This window comes from Bufo bufo, chromosome 5 (genome assembly GCF_905171765.1).
Source record: "Bufo bufo chromosome 5, aBufBuf1.1, whole genome shotgun sequence".
Taxonomy (NCBI): domain Eukaryota; kingdom Metazoa; phylum Chordata; class Amphibia; order Anura; family Bufonidae; genus Bufo; species Bufo bufo.
Window position 1 is genome coordinate 47179989 of NC_053393.1, and position 25341 is coordinate 47205329.

General features: G+C 44.2%; 1 protein-coding gene across 1 annotated transcript in view; it reads left to right on the forward strand.

Annotated features, from left to right (window-relative positions):
* MRPL13 (mitochondrial ribosomal protein L13) overlaps positions 1-25341 on the forward strand; it is a 51027-nt gene that overhangs the window by 10404 nt on the left and 15282 nt on the right. Inside the window, exons 3-5 of the mRNA XM_040431999.1 lie at positions 8172-8265; positions 11060-11120; positions 23222-23308. Coding sequence (XP_040287933.1) covers positions 8172-8265; positions 11060-11120; positions 23222-23308 — 242 coding nt within the window. The remainder of the gene's footprint in view (positions 1-8171; positions 8266-11059; positions 11121-23221; positions 23309-25341) is intronic.

Here is a 25341-nt window from a genome sequence, read left to right on the forward strand (position 1 = left end):
GTTTTTTTTTTAGATTTATTTAGGCAGAAAAAAACTAAACATATTTGGTTTCGTAATCGTACTGGTCCAGAGAATAAAGGGCACAGGTCTGTTTTGCCACAAAGGGAACACCGTAGGGACAAAACCCATAAAACGGTGGGGGAAATGCATTTTTTTTCCAATTCCACACCAGTTGGAATCTTTGTCCCGCTTCCCACTATGCCATATTAAATGGTGGCATTAGAAAGTACAACTTGTCCCGCAAAAAATACGGCCTCATACGGCTATGTGAACTGAAAAATAAAAAAGTTGTGGCTCAAGGAAGATGAGGAAGAAAAATGAAAATGTAAAAATGAAAAAACCTCCGGTATCCTAAGGGTTAACAAAAAAAAATTACTTTGGCCATTCTGAGGGTTGATAAAAATTTACTGCGTTTATCATACCAGTTACTAACAGCAGATGGCACTATATGATAACAAAAATGTATGTTGAGCCCCGCCATATCCATAAGCTTTTAGGTTCTTCTAGAAATGGCCTCTTTTAGATTCCTGAGGTGGGAATCCTCTTTCTGGCCACGTTTTCTTGTATGATTTTTGTGGAAGTAGAATTTAGTACAATATTAATGCAAAATGATGTAAAATAGGGAATCGCCTATCAAATACTGGAGCATCAGTTATCTGGGATCCCTGGGTTCAGCAGCAGCTGTGCCCTCAGACATGGCATCATAGATGGCACTCTGTATTTACACCCAGCATGTCTATACCGCATGTTAGGATCAGCCACCTCAATCTTCATACGGTGCACGAAACGCAGGGCTGGTTCCTTGAGATAACGGGCAAAAACGTAAAAGTGTTTAGTAACATAGTACATAAGGCTGAAAAAATACATTTGTCCATCCAGTTCGGCCTGTTATCCTGCAAGTTGATCCAGAGGAAGGCAAAAAACCCTGTGAGGTAGAAGCCAATTTTCCCCACTTAAGGGGGGAAAAATTCCTTCCCGACTCCAATCAGGCATCAGAATAACTCCCTGGATCAACGACCCCTCTCTAGTAGCTATAGCCTGTAATATTATTACGCTCCAGAAATACATCCAGGCCCCTCTTGAATTCCTTTATTGTACTCACCATCACCACCTCCTCAGGCAGAGAGCTCCATAGTCTCACTGCTCTTACCGTAAAGAATCCTCTTCTATGTTTGTGTAGAACCCTTCTTTCCTCCAGACGCAGAGGATGTCCCCTCGTCACAGTCCTGGGGATAAATAGATGATGGGAGAGATCTCTGTACTGACCCCTGATATATTTATACATAGTAATTAGATCTCCCCTCAGTCGTCTTTTTTCTAAAGTGAATAACCCTAATGTTGATAATCTTTCAGGGTACTGTAGTTGCCCCATTCCAGTTATTACTTTAGTTGCCCTCCTCTGGACCCTCTCCAGCTCTGCTATGTCTGCCTTGTTCACAGGAACCCAGAACTGTACACAGTACTCCATGTGTGGTCTGACTAGCGATTTGTAAAGTGGTAGGACTATGTTCTTATCACGGGCAGCTATGCCCCTTCTGATGCAACCCATTATCTTATTCGCCTTGGCAGCAGCTGCCTGACGCTGTTTTTTGCAGCTTAGTTTGCTGTTTATAAAAATTCCTAGGTCCTTTTCCATGTCAGTGTTACCGAGTGTTTTACCATTTAGTATGTACGGGTGACTTGCATTATTCCTTCCCATGTGCATAACCTTACATTTGTCAGTGTTAAACCTCATCTGCCACTTATCTGCCCAAGCCTCCAATCTATCCAGATCCCTCTGTAGTAGTATACTGTCCTCTTCAGTGTTAATTACTTTACACAGTTTAGTGTCATCTGCGAAAATTGACACTTTACTATGCAAGCCTTCTACAAGATCATTAATAAATATATTGAAGAGAATAGGGCCCAATACTGACCCCTGAGGTACCCCACTAGTGACAGTGACCCAATCTGAGTATGTACCGTTAATAACCACCCTCTGTTTTCTATCATTGAGCCAGTTACTTACCCACATACAGATGTTTTCTCAGAGTCCGAGCATTCTCATTTTATATACTAACCTTTTATGTGGTACAGTGTCAAATGCTTTGGAGAAGTCCAGATACATGACATCCATTGATTCGCCGCTGTCAAGTCTAGAACTTACCTCCTCATAGAAACTGATTAAATTAGTTTTGCATGACCGATCCCTCACGAAGCCATGCTGATATGGCGTTATTTGCTTATTTTCATTGAGATATTCCAGAATAGCATCTTTTAGAAAACCGTCAAACAGTTTACCCACAACAGATGTTAAACTTACCGGCCTATAGTTTCCAGGCTCTGTTTTTGGACCCTTTTTGAATATTGGCACCACATTTGCTATGCGCCAATCCTGTGGGACATTCCCTGTCAGTAATCTGGTTATGACATTACTTAATTCTCTTAGGATACGGGGGTGTATGCCATCTGGTCCTGGCGATTTGTCGATTTTAATCTTTTTAAGACGCCGCTGTACTTCTTCCTGGGTCAGACAGGACACTTTTAACAGAGAATTAACTTTTACATTCTGCATTTCATCTGACAGTTTATTTTCTTCAGTGAATACAAAAATATTTAATAGCTTTGCTTTCTCCTCTCCGCAACTCCCCCCTCATTACTCTGTAGAGGGCCAACACCTTTTACTATTACTATAATTGAAGAACATTTTAGGGTTAGTTTTACTTTCTTTGGCAATTAATCTCTCGGTCTCTAGTTTGGCTGCTTTTATTTCCCAGGTGTCCCCCGACCTGCACGTCTGTTGTTCTGTCAGGTCTATTGGTTAATACTAAGTCCAGTATGGCCGTCCCTCTAGTCGGGTCCTGAACCAGTTGGGAGAGGTAATTGTCTTTGGTTATTGCCAAGAACCTGTTTCCTTTATGAGATGTACAGGTTTCAGTTTCCCAGTCTATATCTGGGTAGTTGAAGTCCCCCATAATAACCACCTCATTATGATTTGCCGCCTCGTCTATCTCGTTTAGTAGTAGATTTTCTGTGGACTCTGGTATATTAGGTGGTTTATAATAAACTCCTATTAGTAATTTATTGTTGTTTTTAGCTCCATGTATCTCTACCCACAGTGACTCCACATGTTCATGTCCATCACTTATATCTTCACGGAGTGTGGGCTTTAGACAGGACTTTATATAAAGGCAGACCCCTCCCCCTCTCCGGTTTTGGCGATCCTTTCTAAACAGACTGTAACCTTGTACATTAACTGCCCAGTCATAGCTATCATCCAGCCATGTCTCAGTTATTCCCACTATCATAGCTAACATCCAGCCATGTCTCAGTTATTCCCACTATCATAGCCATCATCCAGCCATGTCTCAGTTATTCCCACTATCATAGCCATCATCCAGCCATGTCTCAGTTATTCCCACTGTCATAGCCATCATCCAGCCATGTCTCAGTTATTCCCACCGTCATAGCCATCATCCAGCCATGTCTCAGTTATTCCCACCGTCATAGCCATGTCTCAGTTATTCCCACCATCATAGCCATCATCCAGCCATGTCTCAGTTATTCCCACCATCATAGCCATGTCTCAGTTATTCCCACCATCATAGCCATCATCCAGCCATGTCTCAGTTATTCCCACCATCATAGCCATCATCCAGCCATGTCTCAGTTATTCCCACCGTCATAGCCATCATCCAGCCATGTCTCAGTTATTCCCACTATGTCATAGTCTAGAGTGAGATCAGACCCTTTCAAGCACATTTCTCCCTTCAAATGATCCCTGAAAGTAGTTTTTTTTAGCACTTATAAAGACTTTTTGTATTTATTTATTTTTTATCATCTCAGAACATACAAAAAGATTAGAAACACATGGTTTACACGTTTCTGGTGGTCACCAAAAATCCAAAGACGATGTGTTTTCCCGTTTTTGGTCTTTAAAGAAGCACTCCCATCTTGTAAGGTGATGGCGTATCTCTAGGGTCTGACTTTATGACCCCGCCGATCCTGTGACTGAAAGGGGATACAACACTTGGGTAGTACTGCACCCTCTGCACAGCAGCGCCCCCTGCTGGGCAGGGAAAAACACTAGCACTAGTGGCCACTTTATTTCTGGCATCCCTGGGGGTCCCCGAGGTTGGACCCGACCAGTCATAAAGTGATGACCTATCACAGCGATACGTCACGAGATGGAAATACCCCTTTTAAGGTCCATACATGCTCTTATCATCAGAGGTAGTTGTATGTTTTTTATTTTATTTCTGTTTTGATTCTCCCCGTCTACAAGCAGGTAGGTGTCCTTGGCCTTCCATAGGTTTCGTCACCCCCTGGCCCCTCTGACTGAGGCATGAGGTGACCATCACATTCAGTGACAGGGCCGCCGTCAGTCTTTGCTGTGGAATGTGAGTGAGCCTCACATATTTTGGAGAGGCACGGCTGGGGACATGTAGGAACACACCTGTGCCTCCGCGAGCCGGCAGCTGCTCAGTACGGCTAGAACCGCTGCCAGACTTCTCATCCTTCCTGGACGGGCGCCACTTACCCCCGAGTCACATAGCTGCCTGCAAATCATTTTTTAAAGGGCCAGCTCACCTGTTTTAGCCTCTGTCTGTCATCTAGTCTGCGTACACGCTCCTTGATCTTCTGTTTTTTCTTTTGTTTTGTTTTTTTAAGACTGCACCTGTCTGTATTGGGCGCTTCACCAGCCTGGCCTTGGCTGCAGATGGATTATTGGTCTGGGGCCACTGTCTGCAGCTGCTACATCATGGCCGTCGCTGTGGGAATGTCACGGATGAAGTTGCAGATAGCTGGAAGTTATTAATAAACGTCCGACTGGCTTGATCCCAAACTAAGGAGCATAAAGGTGAGCCCTATAAAACCCTAAGAGCTCACCCTGACTGCTAAGCACATACAAGGGTCTCAGAGGTAGATGATTGCATGCCCTCGTACCTAGACTGTAGGACACCTGAAAACCCTATAATAGTGAGGGGACACGACCACCGGCTCCCTGCACTTAATACGGAGGGAGTCAGGGTCACCTAGAATCAAGCCAGCACGGAAACACAATACATGAAAGGACTTATCTGAACAAGCAGAAGTCTCCAGCAGTGAACACTTCAATCCAGGAGGTAGTATAAACCGCAAAGTGAGGCAGTATGGGAGGGAATATAAAGGAAAGAGGATTAGTCTAAATAGGTGACACCTGGGAGAAGGAAATGAGATGAGAAAGTGAAACCAAAACAAAGAACATCATGCAAGAGGTAGAGAAGGACGTCTGTCAGACCTTCTCACAGAACTGGCGGTGACAGGGAATGGGTGAGTCCCCAGGAAACGCAGCGTAACCGCCTCTCAGCACTTGTGAATCAGAATAAGACCACGGCACTCCTCCACTAGCGGCTTTTATGGGTGCACATCCCAGGTGGATTCCTTCCACCGCAGAAATGTGTATATATCTGAGACCAAAGGAACGATTTCAAAAACTCCGCTTTTATTCATTCAAATTTCAACACCAGTGGAACATTTTTTTACAACGTTTCGGGCCCAATTTTGGTGCCCTTCTTCAGGCTGTGTCTGAGGGAGTTCGGATTCACAAAGCTCCACAAAAAATTGTGTGAATCCACCCTGATTCATTCCTGCCTTAGTTTTGGAGTTTCCACAGAATACGCTATAAATGTCTGATAGATGGGCTTTCTACCTCTATAATGGGGGTCCATCTGTTTCAGTGACTCCTACAGAAGCGATTGGAGAGGCTCATGGTCGTGTGCGGCCCCCTCTTCACTCATTCTCCACGGATGCTGAGCCCATCAAACCAGACAGACTGGGGGACCACCGCTCTGGAGATAGATCCAAGTCCCATAGAACCTGCAGATCAGGTAAAAATTGCCCCTTTAAAGTCCGTGTACATCACATTGCTGTGTGCATGGACCTAGTTCTGCAGCACACGGAGTTCCTAGATCTCTGTATACAGACATGGAGGACGTCGAACTCTCACTGCAGATCCCCAGAGTCCCTGAAATGAAGCTTCAGCGGTTCTGGGAATCGGTTAGTCCATTAATGATGGAGGTTACGTGACTGCTGCAGCCAGTCACTGGCCGCAGCAATGACCTGTCACCCATGCCGTACATCACTGCGTCAGTGACCTTTGTAAACAGAGAGACTCGGGACCTGCAGAGGTGGCCGTGGGACAATGGAGCCAGCAGCGGGGACCAGGTAAGTATCACCACCACCACTGTAGGTCCAGTCATTTTGTGGTGATTGTTTAAAAAAAAAAAAGTTTCACAACCCCTTTAAGAAGGTGATAAGACTCATTGGTCAATGGACACCACTGAAAGGTTTTGCCAAGAGCCATGATGGTTTCTTCTTGGAAGCAGGAAGCGTTACTCCAAAAAGGTGCCAAAATTTTGCCTATTTTTTTGGCACCCCAAGGCATAGTTAAAGCGCATCTGTCAGCAGTTTTGTCCCTATGACACTGGCTGACCTGTTACATGTGCGCTTGGCAGCTGAAGACATCTGTGTTGGTCCCATGTTCATATGTGCCCGGATTGCTGGGAAAATGATGTAGTATTATTATATGCAAATGAGACTCTAGGAGCAACGGGGGTGTTACCATTACACTTAGAGGCTCTGCTCTCTCTGCACTTTGACAGGGCCAGACAGTGTAAATATCATCATGCCTGTCCCTGTTAATCACAATGGAGAGGGAGCAGCAGTTGCAAGGAAAACTAAATCTCTAGGGGCAACAGCAACACCCCCGTTGCTCCTAGAGTCTCATTTGCATATAATAATACTACATCATTTTCCCAGCAATGCGGGCACATATGAACATGGGACCAACACAGATGCCTTCAGCTGCCAAGCGCACATGTAACAGGTCAGCCAGTGTCATAGGTACAAAACTGCTGACAGATGCCCTTTAAGTCATGCCCCTTTCTGACAAGCCACTCCCACTTGTTGACCAAGGCATAAAAAGGTTAGAAAATGTCTAACACTTGAAGAATGTGAAGAAAAGCATGTAAGCCAGGTTTTTGATGTAGATTGCGCTACAAACTGGCTCAATATTTGTCAATATTCAATCTGTACCAATGAGTTAATTTGTGGAATGTTCCTTTAAATGTACGTATATGGTTGTTACATCTTCTGTATCCTCTTGTATCATTCCTTGTGCTCCATTCACAGCCAAAACTACCTTCATGTCTTAACAATAGGTTGTTTTTTTTTGGTACTTTATGAATACACCCTTAGGCCTCATGCCCACGACCGTCCAGTTTTTTGCGCTCCGCAAACTGCGGATCCGCAAAAAACAGAAGCCGCCCGTGTGCCTTCCGCAATTTGCGGAACGGAACAGGCGGCCCATTGTAGAAATGGCTATTTTTGTCTGCAAAACGGACAAGAATAGGACAGGTTATATATTTTTTTTGCGGGGCCACGGAACGGTGCAACGGATGCGGACAGCACACGGAGTGATGTCCGCATCTTTTGCGGCCCCATTGAAGTGAACAAAAACTGCGTCTCGTTTGCGGACCACAAAAACGGTCGTGTGCATGAGGCCCAAGACGGAAGGTACAAGCTCATCATGGGACTCTGTGACCGTCACTCAATATTCTCTATTTCTTCTCCTTCACATCCTCATTTCCCATTTAAAGCTTGCAATAAATGAGAGATATGGCATGGTGGGCATATGTGTCCTGTGTCAGCCTGCTTTATAGTTTTCCAATGCAATGAATAAAATAAAAATCTTACCTTTTTGTGAACACATCTCACGTGCAGTCCTATGCAAGTACAGGAATGCAGGCTACAAACCAGGCCTTGTGTATACGTGTGACAATCCCCTCCATCCGTCCCCTTTCCTACAGACGGTGGAGGACATTAATATGCTGGATCAGACTACAGGTTTGTTTGTAGTCTGTTACCATGGAGACACATCGGTCTGTATTGAAGCTGCGTACCCAGGGGATTTTAATAAGCTTTTTTGAAAAGGTTCTTTATTTGGTCTCTTAAGTGCACTTGAACAATTATAACAGATGATCGGTGGGGTGATGGGTGCTGGACCCTCACCGATCTCATATTAATTACCTATCCTGTATCTAAGTCATGAAAAAATCCCCTTTAAATATTAATTTTACTTGCAAGTTTTAGAGAGTCGTCAGCGTAACAAAACGCCTCTTCCAGTAACTTTCTTGGTGTGTGTTGCACAGGTGACTGCGGAGACCACGTGGTGGTGAAGAACACCAGACACATCGCCTTCTCTGGAAATAAATGGGAACAGAAGGTTTATTCTTCACATACGGGGTAAGTGAAGAGTGAGGATCTCCAGACATACAAGTGGTCGCCACCAAATGGGTCGTCTGGGTTTTGCAGATGAGACCCTACAATGCTCAAGAACAAGGAGCCCTTGTTCCCCGCTCCGTGTGGAGGAGGCCACACACCAGATCATTCGCTCTTAAAGAGAAATGCCAGACACGTTTTCATGATTAGTAAAATCGCGAAGATTATGTCATCTACCAAGGTCCTTAAAGGGGTTTTTAGGTACCCCAAATGTTTTATAGAAGGCCAGACTTGCCTTAAGATAAATAAATGAGCCTTATTCACCTGCAAAACCCCCCAGTGCCACCACTGTGTAGGTCCTGGCAGTCTTTGTTTGCAGCGATGACATCACCAACTACTTCTTAAGCGGTCACGTGAGGTAGTTGGCGGGCATCATTTCTGCAGCGCAGCTCTCCGTACAGCAATGATGTCCCTTACTACTTCACATGACCCCAGAGGCCATTGGGTGGCTGCAGGCCTCACGTGGCTTCAGTACCAGGGGCATTGGAATGGTATGGGAAATGGAAGGTGAGCAAAGGCCTGTGGGTTCTTTTTTTTTTTTTTTTTTTTTTTTTTTTTTCTCTGGAGCTTTCCCAGCTTTCTGCAAGGTTTTTGGGGGTCCCAGAAAACCCCTTTGATTCTTTAACTTTGGTCCCCCAAAGGGAAGTTTCCAAGGTGCTCTCTAATCTATAGATCAGTATCACCACAGGGAGTAATTAACGTTATTGCACGGTGCAGAAGTAGTTGTCAAAAGGACGCTGGATAGGTTATTAGCTGATCGGCGAGGGTCCCAGATCCCCGGCGATCAGTTGTTTGAGAAAGCACTAGCGCTCGCAGTAGCACCGCTGCCTTCTCAACTCCCCAAGCTCCGCGCCGTCCATTTGATAGCGGCCGTGTTTGGTATCGCAGCTCAGTCCCACTCACTTCAATGAGGCTGAGCTGCGCCTAGGCCATGTGACATCACACGGACCAGGGAGCGCTGCAAGAAGGTTGCAGCGCTACTGCGACCGCCGGTACCTTCTCAAGCAGCTGATCAGAGGGGGTCCTGGGTGTCATTCTCATTACCTATCCAAAGCATAGGTCATCAGTCAAACTGTTTCGGGAGAGCCCCTTTAAGAACATATAATGTACACGGCACACGGAAATATTAATTTGAAGCATCAGAGGAAAATAAATAATGTCTGTGAGATGTTCCATGACCCTAGTGGCTCCATTTTACTAATCATGGAAATTTACGTGGAGTTTAAGGAATTCTCCAGGATTTAACTGATGACTTATTCCTAGAACAAGTCATCGATATCAGATTGGCTGGGGCTCCAACACCCGCACCCACGCTGATCAGCTGTTCCTGGGTAGCTTGGATTGACTGGGGCTCCAACACCCCGCACCCACGCTGATCAGCTGTTCCTGGGTAGCTTGGATTGGCTGGGGCTGCAACACCCCGCACCCACGCTGATCGGCTGTTCCTGGGTAGCTTAGATTGGCTGGAGCTCCAAGACCCCTCACCCACGCTGATCAGCTGTTCCTGGGTAGCTTGGATTGGCTGGGGCTCCAACACCCCGCACCCACGCTGATCGGCTGTTCCTGGGTGGCTTAGATTGGCTGGAGCTCCAAGACCCCTCACCCACGCTGATCAGCTATTCCTGGGTAGCTTGGATTGGCTGGAGCTCCAAGACCCCGCACCCACGCTGATCAGCAGTTCCTGGGTAGCTTGGATTGGCTGGGGCTCCAACACCCCTCACCCACGCTGATCAGCTGTTCCTGGGTAGCTTGGATTGGCTGGGGCTCCAACACCCCTCACCCACGCTGATCAGCTGTTCCTGGGTAGCTTGGATTGGCTGGGGCTCCAACACCCCTCACCCACGCTGATCAGCAGTTCCTGGGTAGCTTGGATTGGCTGGGGCTGCAACACCCCGCACCCACGCTGATCAGCAGTTCCTGGGTAGCTTGGATTGGCTGGGGCTCCAACACCCCTCACCCACGCTGATCAGCTGTTCCTGGGTAGCTTGGATTGGCTGGGGCTCCAACACCCCGCACCCACGCTGATCAGCTATTCCTGGAAAGCTTGGATTGGCGGGGGCTCCAACACCTTACACCAATCAGCTGTTTGGGAGTAGCTTGGGCAACCACAGTAAAGAAGCGCTGCAGTGACCAGCTCTGTCCACTACACAAAGGATAGAGGTGTGTAGTCAGTGTCGAAGCTACCCAGGAACTCCTGATCAGCGTGGGTGCGGAGTGTTGGAGCCCCATCAATACAAGGGATAGGTGATCACTTGTTAAATCCTGGCGAACCTCTTTAACGACCCATCCTAGGGATATCCGATCCATTGACTGATCATGAGTAGCTCAAGCGCCAGAATTGCACAGCTCCACCCATTGTGTAGTGACCGGAGCTGGTTACTGCGATGCCAAAGCTTTTCCCAAACAGCTAATCTCCATCGGTGTGGGGGGTTGGACCCACTCCGATCTGAGAACCCTTTTAAGACTCATGCACTCGGCCATATTTGTGCATAAAAGGTATATTTAGTGCCAGGGACCAATTCACCAAATTCCGCGATATCTGCTTCCTGGACCAGTTTTGTGGATCTGTGTCGACGAAAGGACGTTGCTGTGGGGATGAATTGGGCCCAGTCAACACTGATAGAAACCAGAAGGGGGCAGTATTGAATAAAAGTAAACCCCACATACAGTATCTTGTGCAGTGAATTGTTGCTTGACATGATCAGGGTCTTCATGGAGATTGATGGCCATTTATCGTCTCTTGTTCCGTTCTTCTCAGGTATCCTGGAGGCTTCAGACAAGTCACAGCAGCTACTCTCCACCGCAAGGATCCCACCGCTGTGAGTATTCAATACTCTTCTTTTTCCTAATGCTCCAAAGCTAATGCTGGCGTTAAAGGGATTCTCCAATCCAGAAAACCTATTTGGTTATTATGGCTTGAGAGGGGGTCGTCCGTTCAGGATCCTCATCACTGGAATGGAGATTGATTACATAGAACATCTCACGTCCTGTAATACATGGGGAATTTATTAAGACCGATGCGTCATAAGAAGTGCACCAGAGTAAGATGCCTCAGACATTGGTAGCATATTACTGGAAATGCCACCACTTTCATATAGGTGCAGGTCCCACCTCTGGAACCCCGCTTCTATCTACAGAACGGGATCCCCAAAGGAAACGGAGAACAGCCATGCATGCGTGGCCGCCCTCCATTAATTTCTATGGGATTGCCGAAATAGTCAAGCTCTGGCAGTCCCATGGAGGTGAATGGAGCAGTGGTTGCGCACAGTACACCCTCCATTAATTTAGACTGGGATTCTGAAAATAGCTGAGCGCGTGCTCTGAAATTTTCGGAACTTCCATAGAAGTAAATGAAGATATCGCCGTTCATGTACAGTGTGATGTCATTCACTTTGGAGGCACCATTGTAGAGGTAGGTGCGGGTCCCACACCTTTCTGACATTGCTGGTATATCCTAGCTATAGGCCACCAATGTCTGAGATATGAGCCAACCCCTTTAAAAGGGGGAACCAGTAAAGAAAATCTATGCCAGGCTGAGCTGGTGGAGGCTTGCACTATAAGGCTGGGGCTACTCTGTGCAACGTTCGCCATGTAGCACTGCAACCATTGAACTGAATGGAGTCACACTGTTACTCTCAAGTTGCCCCGACCCCAGAATGGGCAAAACGTCCAACTGGATCTTTTGCGATTCACGATCGCGACAGCTTGTGAATTGGCTGCAGTGCTACACGGCGATCTTTGGTCATGCAAGAGGTGTCGCAGTGTAGTCCCAGCCCATTTTGCACCCAGGAAAATTGGTGGAGGCACTAGAGGCCCCACCCTACTCCACTAAGCCCTGCTCACTGTTTCAGTAAGTGGCAAGTGCGTCCAGAAAAGGTGGGGTTTTTTGCACAAAAATGTGCAACTTAGAGTTGTTGCGATACCAAATTTTTTATTCGATTTCGATACCATAAAAAAAGTATTGCGATACTCGATACCATTCGATACCACATGAAAAAAATAAAACATCAAAAAAGCCACATGCATTCCGCATTTTAAAAAATGCCGAATTGCGCAGTTATTATATATTTTTTTCTTCTGTTCTGGCGTTCACCGCATAGATTTTTTAAATATTTTTATAGTTTGGACTTTTCAGACATGGCGATATGTAATAGGTTTATTTATTGTTTATATATTTTATATGTAAAATTGGGAAAGGGGGTGATTTATACCTAATATTTTGTTTTTATTTTTTTGTTTTGTTTTTTTACTTTTTATTTAATAACTATTTCCCCCCTTAGGGGCCAGAACCTGGGATCTTTTCATCCCTTGTCCTATTCACCCTGATAGAGCTCCATCAGGGTTAGGCCTCTTTCACACTGGCGTGTGCGCCCCGTTGCCGTATTGCGGGCCACAATACACGAGCACAGTCCATGGGGCAGCCACAGCGGATGGCGGACCCATTCACTTGAATGGGTCCGCGATCCGGCCGTTCCGCAAAAAAATAGGACATGTTCTATCTTTTTGCGGAACGGAAGTACGGGACAAAACCCCACGGAAGCACTACGTAGTGCTTCTGTAGGGTTCCGTTCCGCACCATTCCACATCTCTGGATTTTGCGGACCCATTCAAGTGAATGGGTCCGCATCCGTGATGCGGAATGCCCACGGAACGCCACCCGTGTATTGCGGATCCGCAAATGCGGTCCGCAATACAGCAGTGTGAAAGAGGCCTTAATAGGACTTCACACTCTCCCTGCTGCACTGTGCATAGTACACACAGCAGCAGGGAGCTGACCATGGCAGCCAGGGCTTCAGTAGTGTCCTGGCTGCCATGGTAACTGATCGGAGCCCCAGGATTACACTGCTGGGGCTCCGATCAGAAGCTGCCACTGCAACACCAATGAGGAGGAGGGGAGGGGACCCTTTGGCCACTGCCACCAATGATTTTAATGTTGAGGGGGGCGGGCACTGCGCCAGCAATGATAATTAACCTTTAATACAGGAGGCGGGTGTCTGCAGCAGATCAGCGGCAGTTAACCCCTCAGGTGCTGCACCTGAATGGTTAACTGACGCTGATCGCAGCTCCCTGTCAGAGGCAGGGTGCCGGCTATGTGATTCTGCCTCCTGTATTAAAAGTTAAAGACAACCTTTCATGGGTCCGGACTTTGTTAAGTAGCAGGCTACATAGAGCGGCGCCCAGGGATCTCCCTGCACTTACTATTATTCCTGGGCGCCGCTCCGTTTGCCCGCTTTGGCCCAGTTACCGTTTCCTGCTCCGTATGCTAATTACTACTATTGGAGCAATGGGGAGGAGACATCAGCTTCTCTCCTGGGCATTCTTTCTCCCAGAGCAGAAGACAGTAACTGGGCCACAGCGGGCGAACGGAGCGGCGCCCAGGAATAATAGTAAGTGCAGGGAGATCCCTGGGCGCTGCTCTATGTAGCCTGCTACTTAAAGTCCGGACTCATGAAAAGTCCTCCTATCATTGGGGGCGCAGTGCGTCCGCCCCTCCTCCGCCCCCTTCTCTTTATTAGCAGCGCGGCACAGGGGGGAGGGAGAGACTTATTCCTTCTCCCCTGTGCTGCTGAGGGAACATGAGCGCGCCGACAGCAGCGCGCTCATGTTCTGTGATACAAGACTGCACAGCCCCGTGAAAAAAATGGAAATCCCTGGACAAAAATATTGATTGGGTATTGAAATTTCAATACCCGCAACAACCCTAGTGCAACTATTGTTTTCCCGAAAATTATGTCCGCCCAGGTACGTGACAGAGCAGTGACCACTGTGAAGAGTACTGCATAGCTGGGGCAGGGGAAGTAGGTGGAGGATGTGGTCAGCCTGCCAGTAGTCTGGTCACCACTCCTCCTTGGTCACATTTTGGTTGCAGTAAAGAACCTCGTGAGCAGGGTTCAGCGGCTGTGGCCGAGGGTGCGTCTGATGAAAGCTTATTTTGTAAGAATTGGACTCGATGGCAAAACTACGGACTGAACGGGAGTGAAAATGTGTTACCTCTACTAGAAGTTGGTTACAACGAAGAGACCTTGGACATCTGAAGAGGTCTCTCTCCTGATATGAGAAGGGAAGGGACATTATCTGCCAAGGCTTTATGTTTGTCGTGGACAGTGTGACGTCTGAGCATTACTGGGGTGTGGGGTTGCTCTGTCGATACATGGGAGGTCTTCATGAAGCTCTTGAGAGATGGTGCAAAACGAGGAGGAGACCCACGAGGAAATAACGTCTATAACTATCCATATGTCCACCCTTTAAGGATCTGTCCTAATCCTTCTGACAGGTGCAATTTAAAACCTGCATATTTTCCCGTCTTTAAATACTTTGGCAACAAATTGTGAACATGCCGCATCTCTTAACCCCATCACCTCCCGATCGTGATGGGACAAGTGCGTTTTTTTCTTTTGCTCTATGCCCGTTTGATGGTTGGACAGATGTGTCAGTCATACTCCTCAGTGAGGACTTCTTCAGTCTTTCCATCAAGCTGCAGGCTACATCCACTAGATGAAATAATCATTTAGAGATGGTAATATTTTTCTTCTTGCCTGAGGGATAAATGTTAAAGTGAGGGGCGGTAGATGTTAACAGTTAAGGTTTCACCTGCTGCTTAGAGAAAAGACACAGAATAGACTTGGCTCACAGAGTATGGCCGGTCTAGATGTATCCATTCTCCTTCATTCACCTTCCAATGCATGGTGTCCCAAAGGGGTCCCTGAGAGACTTCAGCAGAAAGTGCTGCCACTTGCACATTAGGCATGGCAAAATGATCAAAATGATGTCCAAAGATGGCAGTCACAGCTAGAATTATTGCCTCTACACCAAGTCTGTTTGAGGTGAGAATGGGAGTGGTAATAACATAGGGAACCAACGCTCTTAGGCTCCATTCACACGTCCGCAAATGGGTCCGCATTCGTTCCGCAATTTTGCGGAACGGGTGCGGACCCATTCATTTTCTATGGGGACGGAATGGATGCGGACAGCACACAGTGTGCTGTCAGCATCCGCATTTGCGGAGCGCGGCCCCGATCTTCAGGTCCGCAGCTCCGCAAAAGATAGAACATGTCCTATTCTTGTCCACAGTTGCGGACAAGAATAGGCATTTCTATAGGGGAGCCGGGCGGGTGTGTTGCGGATCCGCAACACACCACGGACGTGTGAATGGAGGCTTACGCTGATGTCTCACCAAACATTATCTCTCCATCTTTATACTGTATTATAGGTCCATTTTTGTACATAGGAGGCAGTATTATAGTAGTTATATTCTTGTACATAGGAGCAGTATTATAGTAGTTATATTCTTGTACATAGGAGGCAGTATTATAGTAGTTATATTCTTGTACATAGGAGCAGTATTATAGTAGTCATATTCTTGTACATAGGAGCAGTATTATAGTAGTTATATACTTGTACATAGGAGCAGTATTATAGTAGTTATATTCTTGTACATAGGAGGCAGTATTATAGTAGTTATATTCTTGTACATAGGAGCAGTATTATAGTAGTTATATTCTTGTACATAGGAGCAGTATTATAGTAGTTATAATCTTGTACATAGGAGCAGTATTATAGTAGTTATATTCTTGTACATAGGAGGCAGTATTATAGTAGTTATATACTTGTACATAGAGGCAGTATTATAGTAGTTATATTCTTGTACATGGGAGCAGTATTATAGTAGTTATATTCATGTACATAGGAGCAGTATTATAGTAGTTATATTCTTGTACATAGGAGGCAGTATTATAGTGTTTATATTCTTGTACATAGGAGGCAGTATTATAGTAGTTATATTCTTGTACATAGGAGACAGTATTATAGTAGGTATATTCTTGTACATAGGAGCAGTATTATAGTAGTTATATTCTTGTACATAGAAGCAGTATTATAGTAGTTATATTCCTGTACATAGGAGCAGTATTATAGTAGTTATATTCTTGTACATAGGAGCAGTATTATAGTAGTTATATTCTTGTACATAGGAGCAGTATTATAGTAGTTATATTCTTGTACATAGGAGGCAGTATTATAGTAGTTATATTATTGTACATAGGAGCAGTATTATAGTAGTTATATTCTTGTACATAGGAGCAGTATTATAGTAGTTATATTCTTGTACATAGGAGGCAGTATTATAGTAGTTATATTCTTGTACATAGGAGCAGTATTATAGTAGTTATATACTTGTACATAGGAGCAGTATTATAGTAGTTATATACTTGTACATAGGAGGCAGTATTATAGTAGTTATATTCTTGTACATAGGAGGCAGTATTATAGTAGTTATATACTTGTACATAGGAGCAGTATTATAGTAGTTATATTCTTGTACATAGGAGCAGTATTATAGTAGTTATATTCTTGTACATAGGAGGCAGTATTATAGTAGTTATATTCCTGTACATAGGAGCAGTATTATAGTAGTTATATTCTTGTACATAGGAGCAGTATTATAGTAGTTATATACTTGTACATAGGAGCAGTATTATAGTAGTTATATTCTTGTACATAGGAGGCAGTATTATAGTAGTTATATTCTTGTACATAGGAGGCAGTATTATAGTAGTTATATACTTGTACATAGGAGCAGTATTATAGTAGTTATATACTTGTACATAGGAGCAGTATTATAGTAGTTATATTCCTGTACATAGGAGCAGTATTATAGTAGTTATATTCTTGTACATAGGAGCAGTATTATAGTAGTTATATTCTTGTACATAGGAGCAGTATTATAGTAGTTATATTCTTGTACATAGGAGGCAGTATTATAGTAGTTATATTATTGTACATAGGAGCAGTATTATAGTAGTTATATTCTTGTACATAGGAGCAGTATTATAGTAGTTATATTCTTGTACATAGGAGCAGTATTATAGTAGTTATAATCTTGTACATAGGAGCAGTATTATAGTAGTTATATTCTTGTACATAGGAGGCAGTATTATAGTAGTTATATACTTGTACATAGAGGCAGTATTATAGTAGTTATATTCTTGTACATAGGAAACAGTATTATAGTAGTTATATTCTTGTACATGGGAGCAGTATTATAGTAGTTATATTCATGTACATGGGAGCAGTATTATAGTAGTTATATTCTTGTACATAGGAGCAGTATTATAGTAGTTATATTCTTGTACATACACTGCGTGCAGAATTATTAGGCAAATGAGTATTTTGACCACATCATCCTCTTTATGCATGTTGTCTTACTCCAAGCTGTATAGGCTCGAAAGCCTACTACCAATTAAGCATATTAGGTGATGTGCATCTCTGTAATGAGAAGGGGTGTGGTCTAATGACATCAACACCCTATATTAGGTGTGCATAATTATTAGGCAACTTCCTTTCCTTTGGCAAAATGGGTCAAAAGAAGGACTTGACAGGCTGCTCAGAAAAGTCAAAAATAGTGAGATATCTTGCAGAGGGATGCAGCACTCTTAAAATTGCAAAGCTTCTGAAGCGTGATCATCGAACAATCAAGCGTTTCATTCAAAATAGTCAACAGGGTCGCAAGAAGCGTGTGGAAAAACCAAGGCGCAAAATAACTGCCCATGAACTGAGAAAAGTCAAGCGTGCAGCTGCCAAGATGCCACTTGCCACCAGTTTGGCCATATTTCAGAGCTGCAACATCACTGGAGTGCCCAAAAGCACAAGGTGTGCAATACTCAGAGACATGGCCAAGGTAAGAAAGGCTGAAAGATGACCACCACTGAACAAGACACACAAGCTGAAACGTCAAGACTGGGCCAAGAAATATCTCAAGACTGATTTTTCTAAGGTTTTATGGACTGATGAAATGAGAGTGAGTCTTGATGGGCCAGATGGATGGGCCCGTGGCTGGATTGGTAAAGGGCAGAGAGCTCCAGTCCGACTCAGACGCCAGCAAGGTGGAGGTGGAGTACTGGTTTGGGCTGGTATCATCAAAGATGAGCTTGTGGGGCCTTTTCGGGTTGAGGATGGAGTCAAGCTCAACTCCCAGTCCTACTGCCAGTTTCTGGAAGGCACCTTCTTCAAGCAGTGGTACAGGAAGAAGTCTGCATCCTTCAAGAAAAACATGATTTTCATGCAGGACAATGCTCCATCACACGCGTCCAAGTACTCCACAGCGTGGCTGGCAAGAAAGGGTATAAAAGAAGAAAATCTAATGACATGGCCTCCTTGTTCACCTGATCTGAACCCCATTGAGAACCTGTGGTCCATCATCAAATGTGAGATTTACAAGGAGGGAAAACAGTACACCTCTCTGAACAGTGTCTGGGAGGCTGTGGTTGCTGCTGCACGCAATGTTGATGGTGAACAGATCAAAACATTGACAGAATCCATGGATGGCAGGCTTTTGAGTGTCCTTGCAAAGAAAGGTGGCTATATTGGTCACTGATTTGTTTTTGTTTTGTTTTTGAATGTCAGAAATGTATATTTGTGAATTTTGAGATGTTATATTGGTTTCACTGGTAAAAATAAATAATTGAAATGGGTATATATTTGTTTTTTGTTAAGTTGCCTAATAATTATGCACAGTAATAGTCACCTGCACACACAGATATCCCCCTAAAATAGCTAAAACTAAAAACAAACTAAAAACTACTTCCAAAAATATTCAGCTTTGATATTAATGAGTTTTTTGGGTTCATTGAGAACATGGTTGTTGTTCAATAATAAAATTAATCCTCAAAAATACAACTTGCCTAATAATTCTGCACTCCCTGTAGAAGCAGTATTATAGTAGTTATATTCCTGTACATAGGAGCAGTATTATAGTAGTTATATTCTTGTACATAGGAGCAGTATTATAGTAGTTATATTCTTGTACATAGGAGGCAGTATTATAGTAGTTATATTATTGTACATAGGAGCAGTATTATAGTAGTTATATTCTTGTACATAGGAGCAGTATTATAGTAGTTATATTCTTGTACATAGGAGGCAGTATTATAGTAGTTATATTCTTGTACATAGGAGCAGTATTATAGTAGTTATATACTTGTACATAGGAGCAGTATTATAGTAGTTATATACTTGTACATAGGAGGCAGTATTATAGTAGTTATATTCTTGTACATAGGAGCAGTATTATAGTAGTTATATTCTTATACATAGGAGCAGTATTATAGTAGTTATATTCTTGTACATAGGAGCAGTATTATAGTAGTTATATTCTTGTACATAGGGGCAGTATTATAGTAGTTATATACTTGTACATAGAGGCAGTATTATAGTAGTTATATTCTTGTACATAGGAAACAGTATTATAGTAGTTATATTCTTGTACATGGGAGCAGTATTATAGTAGTTATATTCTTGTACATGGGAGCAGTATTATAGTAGTTATATTCTTGTACATGGGAGCAGTATTATAGTAGTTATATTCTTGTACATAGGAGCAGTATTATAGTAGTTATATTCTTGTACATGGGAGCAGTATTATAGTAGTTATATTCCTGTACATAGGAGCAGTATTATAGTAGTTATATTCTTGTACATAGGAGCAGTATTATAGTAGTTATATTCTTGTACATAGAAGCAGTATTATAGTAGTTATATTCCTGTACATAGGAGCAGTATTATAGTAGTTATATTCTTGTACATAGGAGCAGTATTATAGTAGTTATATTCTTGTACATAGGAGCAGTATTATAGTAGTTATATTCTTGTACATAGTGATGTAAACAGGGCCTAAATATTATATTAATCTGCTTAATCCCTTCAGGACATCTGCCTTACATTTACTTATCAGGGGAGCCGATCATTCCCTGTAATAGCCTTGGAAAGATCGAGACTACTACAGCCTTAGTTCCTAGTAGGCCTGAAAGTGACAGACAGATCTTTATAGGAACATAACTCCTATAGACTGCAATGTTAATTCATTGCAGTATATGGGGCAGGCGATCTTGCAATCGCTTGTTGGAGTTCCCTAAGGGGATTTAAAATAAATGTAAGGAAAAAATAAGTTTAAAAAAATGGAAATAGAAATTTAAAAATGTAAACAATAAAAACTCCAAAATGCTCATACTATTTAAATATAAACGTATTTATCCTGTACGGCGAACGGAATGACAGGTAATAAAATCACAATGGTCATGCACAGATCACGCAGCAAAAAAAATGTGTCTTCATAAAGCTATAAAAATTATATAATAATTTAATAAATAAGGGGGGTCAGAATATGGAGATGAAAACAAAAAAAAATATTTTATACAGTATTATTATTTTTTAGTATTAAAACACAAGAAAAGCTATATACGGTACTGTAAATGTGGTTTTGCTGTAATTGTTCTGACCCGGAGAATGAAGGGAACAGTTCATTTCCATTGCATAGCGAGCGCTATGAAAATAACTGTGATGCAAGTGTGTCTTATCAATTCCACCCCATTTGAAATTTTTTCCAGCCTCCGATTACATTGTATGCAATATTAAATAGTTCAATTTTCCTCCACCACAAACAAGCACTCATACGGCTATGTGAACTGAAAGATAAAAAATGTATGGTATTGGTAAGGCAGAGGAGAGTAAAAAACGTAAATGGAAAATGGTCATGTCCTCAAAGGGGTTACTAATATGTGCTAAATAAATCTGATATTTGTAGTCTTCTCTCACCTTGCAGTTTTCAAACATTACCACTAGATGGCAGTAGAACTTAACATTTTACCTTCTAGTAGCTGACGTTTGCTCGTTAGCGCCTTATTCTACACGTCGTCTGTGTGTCGGTCATTGGAATGTCTGCTGTGATGCGCCCCATGGATGCATTGTCCACCTGGGCAGCATCCATAACACTCTCCTGGGCTGTAGCCGACATGAGGTCATCTTCTAGCTGCAGCCATGGATGTAATCCAAGATCACGGAAAATTTGACCTGATTGTACGTAAGCACAGACAGAAGTAGAGGGAACCAGGATGGTTCTTCATTTTGCAGGCGGGTTTGAAGAAGCCAATAAAATATAGTCGTCTGACGGCGCAGTTCCCGTTTCAGTCTTTAGTGCAGATGGTATACAGCTACGGAAAAACAATGTAAGGCAGGTAATAGGAGAATAGTAAAGGGGTTGTCACATGAAAAATATTCTACAGTTTTCAAACCTGCCCCAGGATATGAATACTTTTGTAATTACATCTAATTAAATTCATTATAGCTATTGAGTTTTTCAATAAAATGTATCTGTACAACGCCACCTGCGGTTTGCTCTTTTTCTGATTTCTCTGTCCTGCTCACTGAGATGGCCGCACACGCTCAGTTCCATCCTTCCACTGCCAACAGCTGCAGTAGAAAGGCCATGCCCCCAAGAGTGCACGCCCCGCTAAGCTTCCAGCAGAGCAATGAATGGGGATCCAGGTGAGGCACAGGACTGCTTCTAAGTTTCTTAGAAAGAGACTGTTGCGTACTATATGATATCCGATTTTACTATACGATATCCGATTTTTCTGCTATACGGGGAATCCCACCACGTGATTGTGGCCGGTTGCAGTTCCTTGCGTAGCCACGTGACCGCCAGTGCCGCTGTGTTGGGAATTATAATTCTATTCCTGATGTTGCGCCACCTTCATTCTTGAGATCGTTGAAGATGGTCAGACCCCCACCAGTCATAAGGTGCTGGCATGTTGCCCGACTGCCGGAAGCGGACTAATCTTGCGGAGAGTGAAGGGGTCGCAGCTGTAAAGTTTTTTTGTTTGTTTTTTCTCCTGCACAGCAGCGCTCATGCAAGAAACTGCAGCGCAATCCCATTCATTTTTCTGCATCCAGAACTCCGTATCCCAATGAATGGCCGGCCATGTAATATATGTATTCTAAACTATCTAATAAATACAGTGGCTCTGGAATATCTCTATGGGGTATGAAAGGGAATCCAGGGCCTAAAGCAGAAATTCCAGCACTAGTCACGTTGTGTGTAATCTGCCACGAGGGGAGACCACATTCCTCCCTTCTAGGTGTGTTTTAATCTCCCATGACAGACAGCCCTCAGCTGGGTTGTCATCTTCCATGTCAGCCGGGCTCCCGAAGGTGTGGCATGCCAGTCTTCACCGGATCTCCCATGCCAGCATGGCACGTCTGTGAATATTTTGGAATTATATATTGTGCCGCAAGTTCTGTCAAGAAATAGGATTCCAGCACAACACAGAAAATAGGTCTTCAGAGGACAAGCGAGCAGCCTGCAGTATCTATAAATTACCTAGAATAAAAATGAAGCAACTTTGTCAACCGTGACCTCCCGCTTTGTGTTTACAGTTCCTGCGCAGACCTATGTGATGTCTTACTCTGCAGCAACCCCCCCTTTCCACCTGTCCTCTGCTTCTTAGTATCAGACAGCCAGCATACTAGCAAGAAGTTGGTGACAGACTGTAGCATCAGACTACACAAGCATTGTTTGTAGTCTGTTTCCATGGAGACACATAGGTCTTTTTTACTGTACATGCACTGGAGCAGTACAAAATGCAGGGTCATTTATCCATTTTCGTATGTTCATTGTGACCAGAACGGAGACGGGCAGTGATGTTCCAAAAGATCCTGTTTTCTCGTCGCGGACAACCCCTTTAATATGGAAGACAGAGCCCACCCGCCAACGGCTGATTATGCTGAGAGAATACATGGCCGTTCAGGAAATGGTCGTGGGTGCCCCGAGGTTGTCAGATAGAGAGACGCTACTTGTTATCTGCTCTCGTCCATAAGGAGAGTCCCAAGTGGTACCCCCCCCCCCCCCACGACATCCATGGAGGCCCCCCTTTCCCCATGCCGTTTACGTGTCCTAACAGGAATAGAACATCACGTGTACCATTCCTGTCAAACTGGCGTTGGTTGTGCACCCCGGTGTTTATGCAGTTGACCCTATGCTGTCCAGCTGATTGTCATAAATGTTGTAATATATCATTTTCATATGACAGGATATCCGTGTAGAATGCAGAGGAGCAGCTCCGCCGACCATATGTCCTTTATCTTTCAGATCGTGAGGCTGGCCGTGTATGGGATGTTACCGAAAAACCTGCTTCGGAGAACCATGATGGAGAGGCTGCATATATTTCCTGAAGAGGTGAGTGGGGTGTCGTTAATACAGCTGGATACGCACATAGGGAGAGACCGCCCGGCAGACGCTTCTCCCCAAACCAGACGCAGAACGTCAGCGAGCCTAGATTGCCATAGCGTGTTAGGGTAGGTTCACACTTAAACGGATTCGCTAGAGAATAGCCTGCTGCCTAGCCGGATACTACCATTCGCTGCCGGACCTCATTTATTATGATGGGATCAAAAAACGTTGCAGGCATTTATGCCGGAAAACAGTCGGACCGCCACCGGATCCAATTATAATCTATGGGGTCCAGCTGTAAACTGCAGTATCCGGCAAAGCCAAATCCGGTGAGCTCCAGTAGGCTGTTCTCTGCCGGAACCATTTCACCTACCTACACAGTTTAATAGGTCAGCATGAACATGCCTGCAGGCTCCCTATAGACAGTCTGCAGTAAGCTCCCCCTAGTGGTGGCTGCAGACGGCCAAAAATGGATCAGTTAACTACTTCTCTGCTAGAGATTGGATACTCCGTATTAAAAAAAAATGGTGCTCCGACTGCAATATAAATCTTCTGTATAATTTATTTAGCACGGAATCGGGGACCTTAAAACAAATGACGTTCAAAAACCGAGATTCCCTCGACTATAGAACGTACAGATGTACGTCACTAGCTGGGGGTGACTAACTCTCTAATCAGTGGCTGCAGATTAGTAGCATTGTCTGAGAGTCTGGTGCGGTCTGAAATTCACTTCTTGGCTCAACCCATGGCTGAGGCTGCTTCTCCGTTCCTCCCCCATTCTTTACATTGCAGCTCTGCCTGTGTAGATGGGATGCTACTTAGAAAGATCCTGCTTTGAGGTCCTGGAACCATAAATGTCACTTTGGACCTGTAAGCATTTGTTGTACCTGCCATGTCTGTCTCCAGGGCTCGGCTTTACACTCCCTTGCAAGGATTACCTCCTTGACATAGGAAGCAATCATCCATGACTAACTGGCATAGGCCCTACGAGCAGAGGTGGACGTATTTGGCAGGAGGAACTTGAGTCCTGACCGTAACTTCATTAAGCCCCCTGACCTCACAAATGTTCTTCTGGGGCGAATGGGCGCAAATTCCCACAGACGCGCTGCAAAATCCAGTGAAAATCCTCCCCAAGAAGAGGAAAGGGCAACTCCATATCCACACCCCCTAATCTACAGTGATGGTCAGGGGTCCGCACACGTTTCGCCATGTAGTGCATGACGCAGGGATTCTCTCTCTCTCTCACGTTTATTGCAAGCTCCATTCAGATGAATCAAACAGTTGCATACATTCTTGCAGCAAATCTGGCGTGTGTGAATATGCACATAATCCTCCCTGCCCCCATATCCTTACATTACTAGTCCCCATGGTGCGGCAAGAATCGAAAATCCTGAAATCCCCGGACATGCTGCGTCTTGTTCTGCTGTGAACTTTGCTCTAGTCACTGCTAATCCCACCACATCTTCATACAAGCAGTTAATTATTAGCGCCAACCCCCTCAGGACCCGCAGTCTTCTATTACTACTGAGTGCATTGCACCCTATGATTAGGCTGGGGCTACGTGACGACATGCGTGGTGCAGTGGCTGCTGGGAGGCCCTCGTGTAATAATCGTTGCAATCCTATGTGATATTCATATTAATCTAGCCGTGTCCATCTTACTAGGGTGCAACTTCCTATAGATTGTGACTGTGGCCCAAATAATTTGCTGTTCATCCTCTGCCTTATGGCTCATGCACACGAACGTATTTTCTTTCAGTGTCCGTTTTTTTTTTTTTTTTCTTGTTTTTTTTTTTGGCGGACCATATGCGGAACTATTCATTTCAAGTGCATTCTGATTCCGGCTGTCTGTGTTTCCGTTAGAACATGTCCTATTATTGTCCGCACTACGAACTGTTCTATTAGGGGCCTGCTGTTCCTTTTCCGCAAAGTACGGAATACCACATGGACGTCATCCGTATTTTTGGCGGACCGCAAAATACATACGGTCGTGTGCATGAGCCTTTAGAGCAGGCATCCTCACACTGCGGCTCTCCAGCT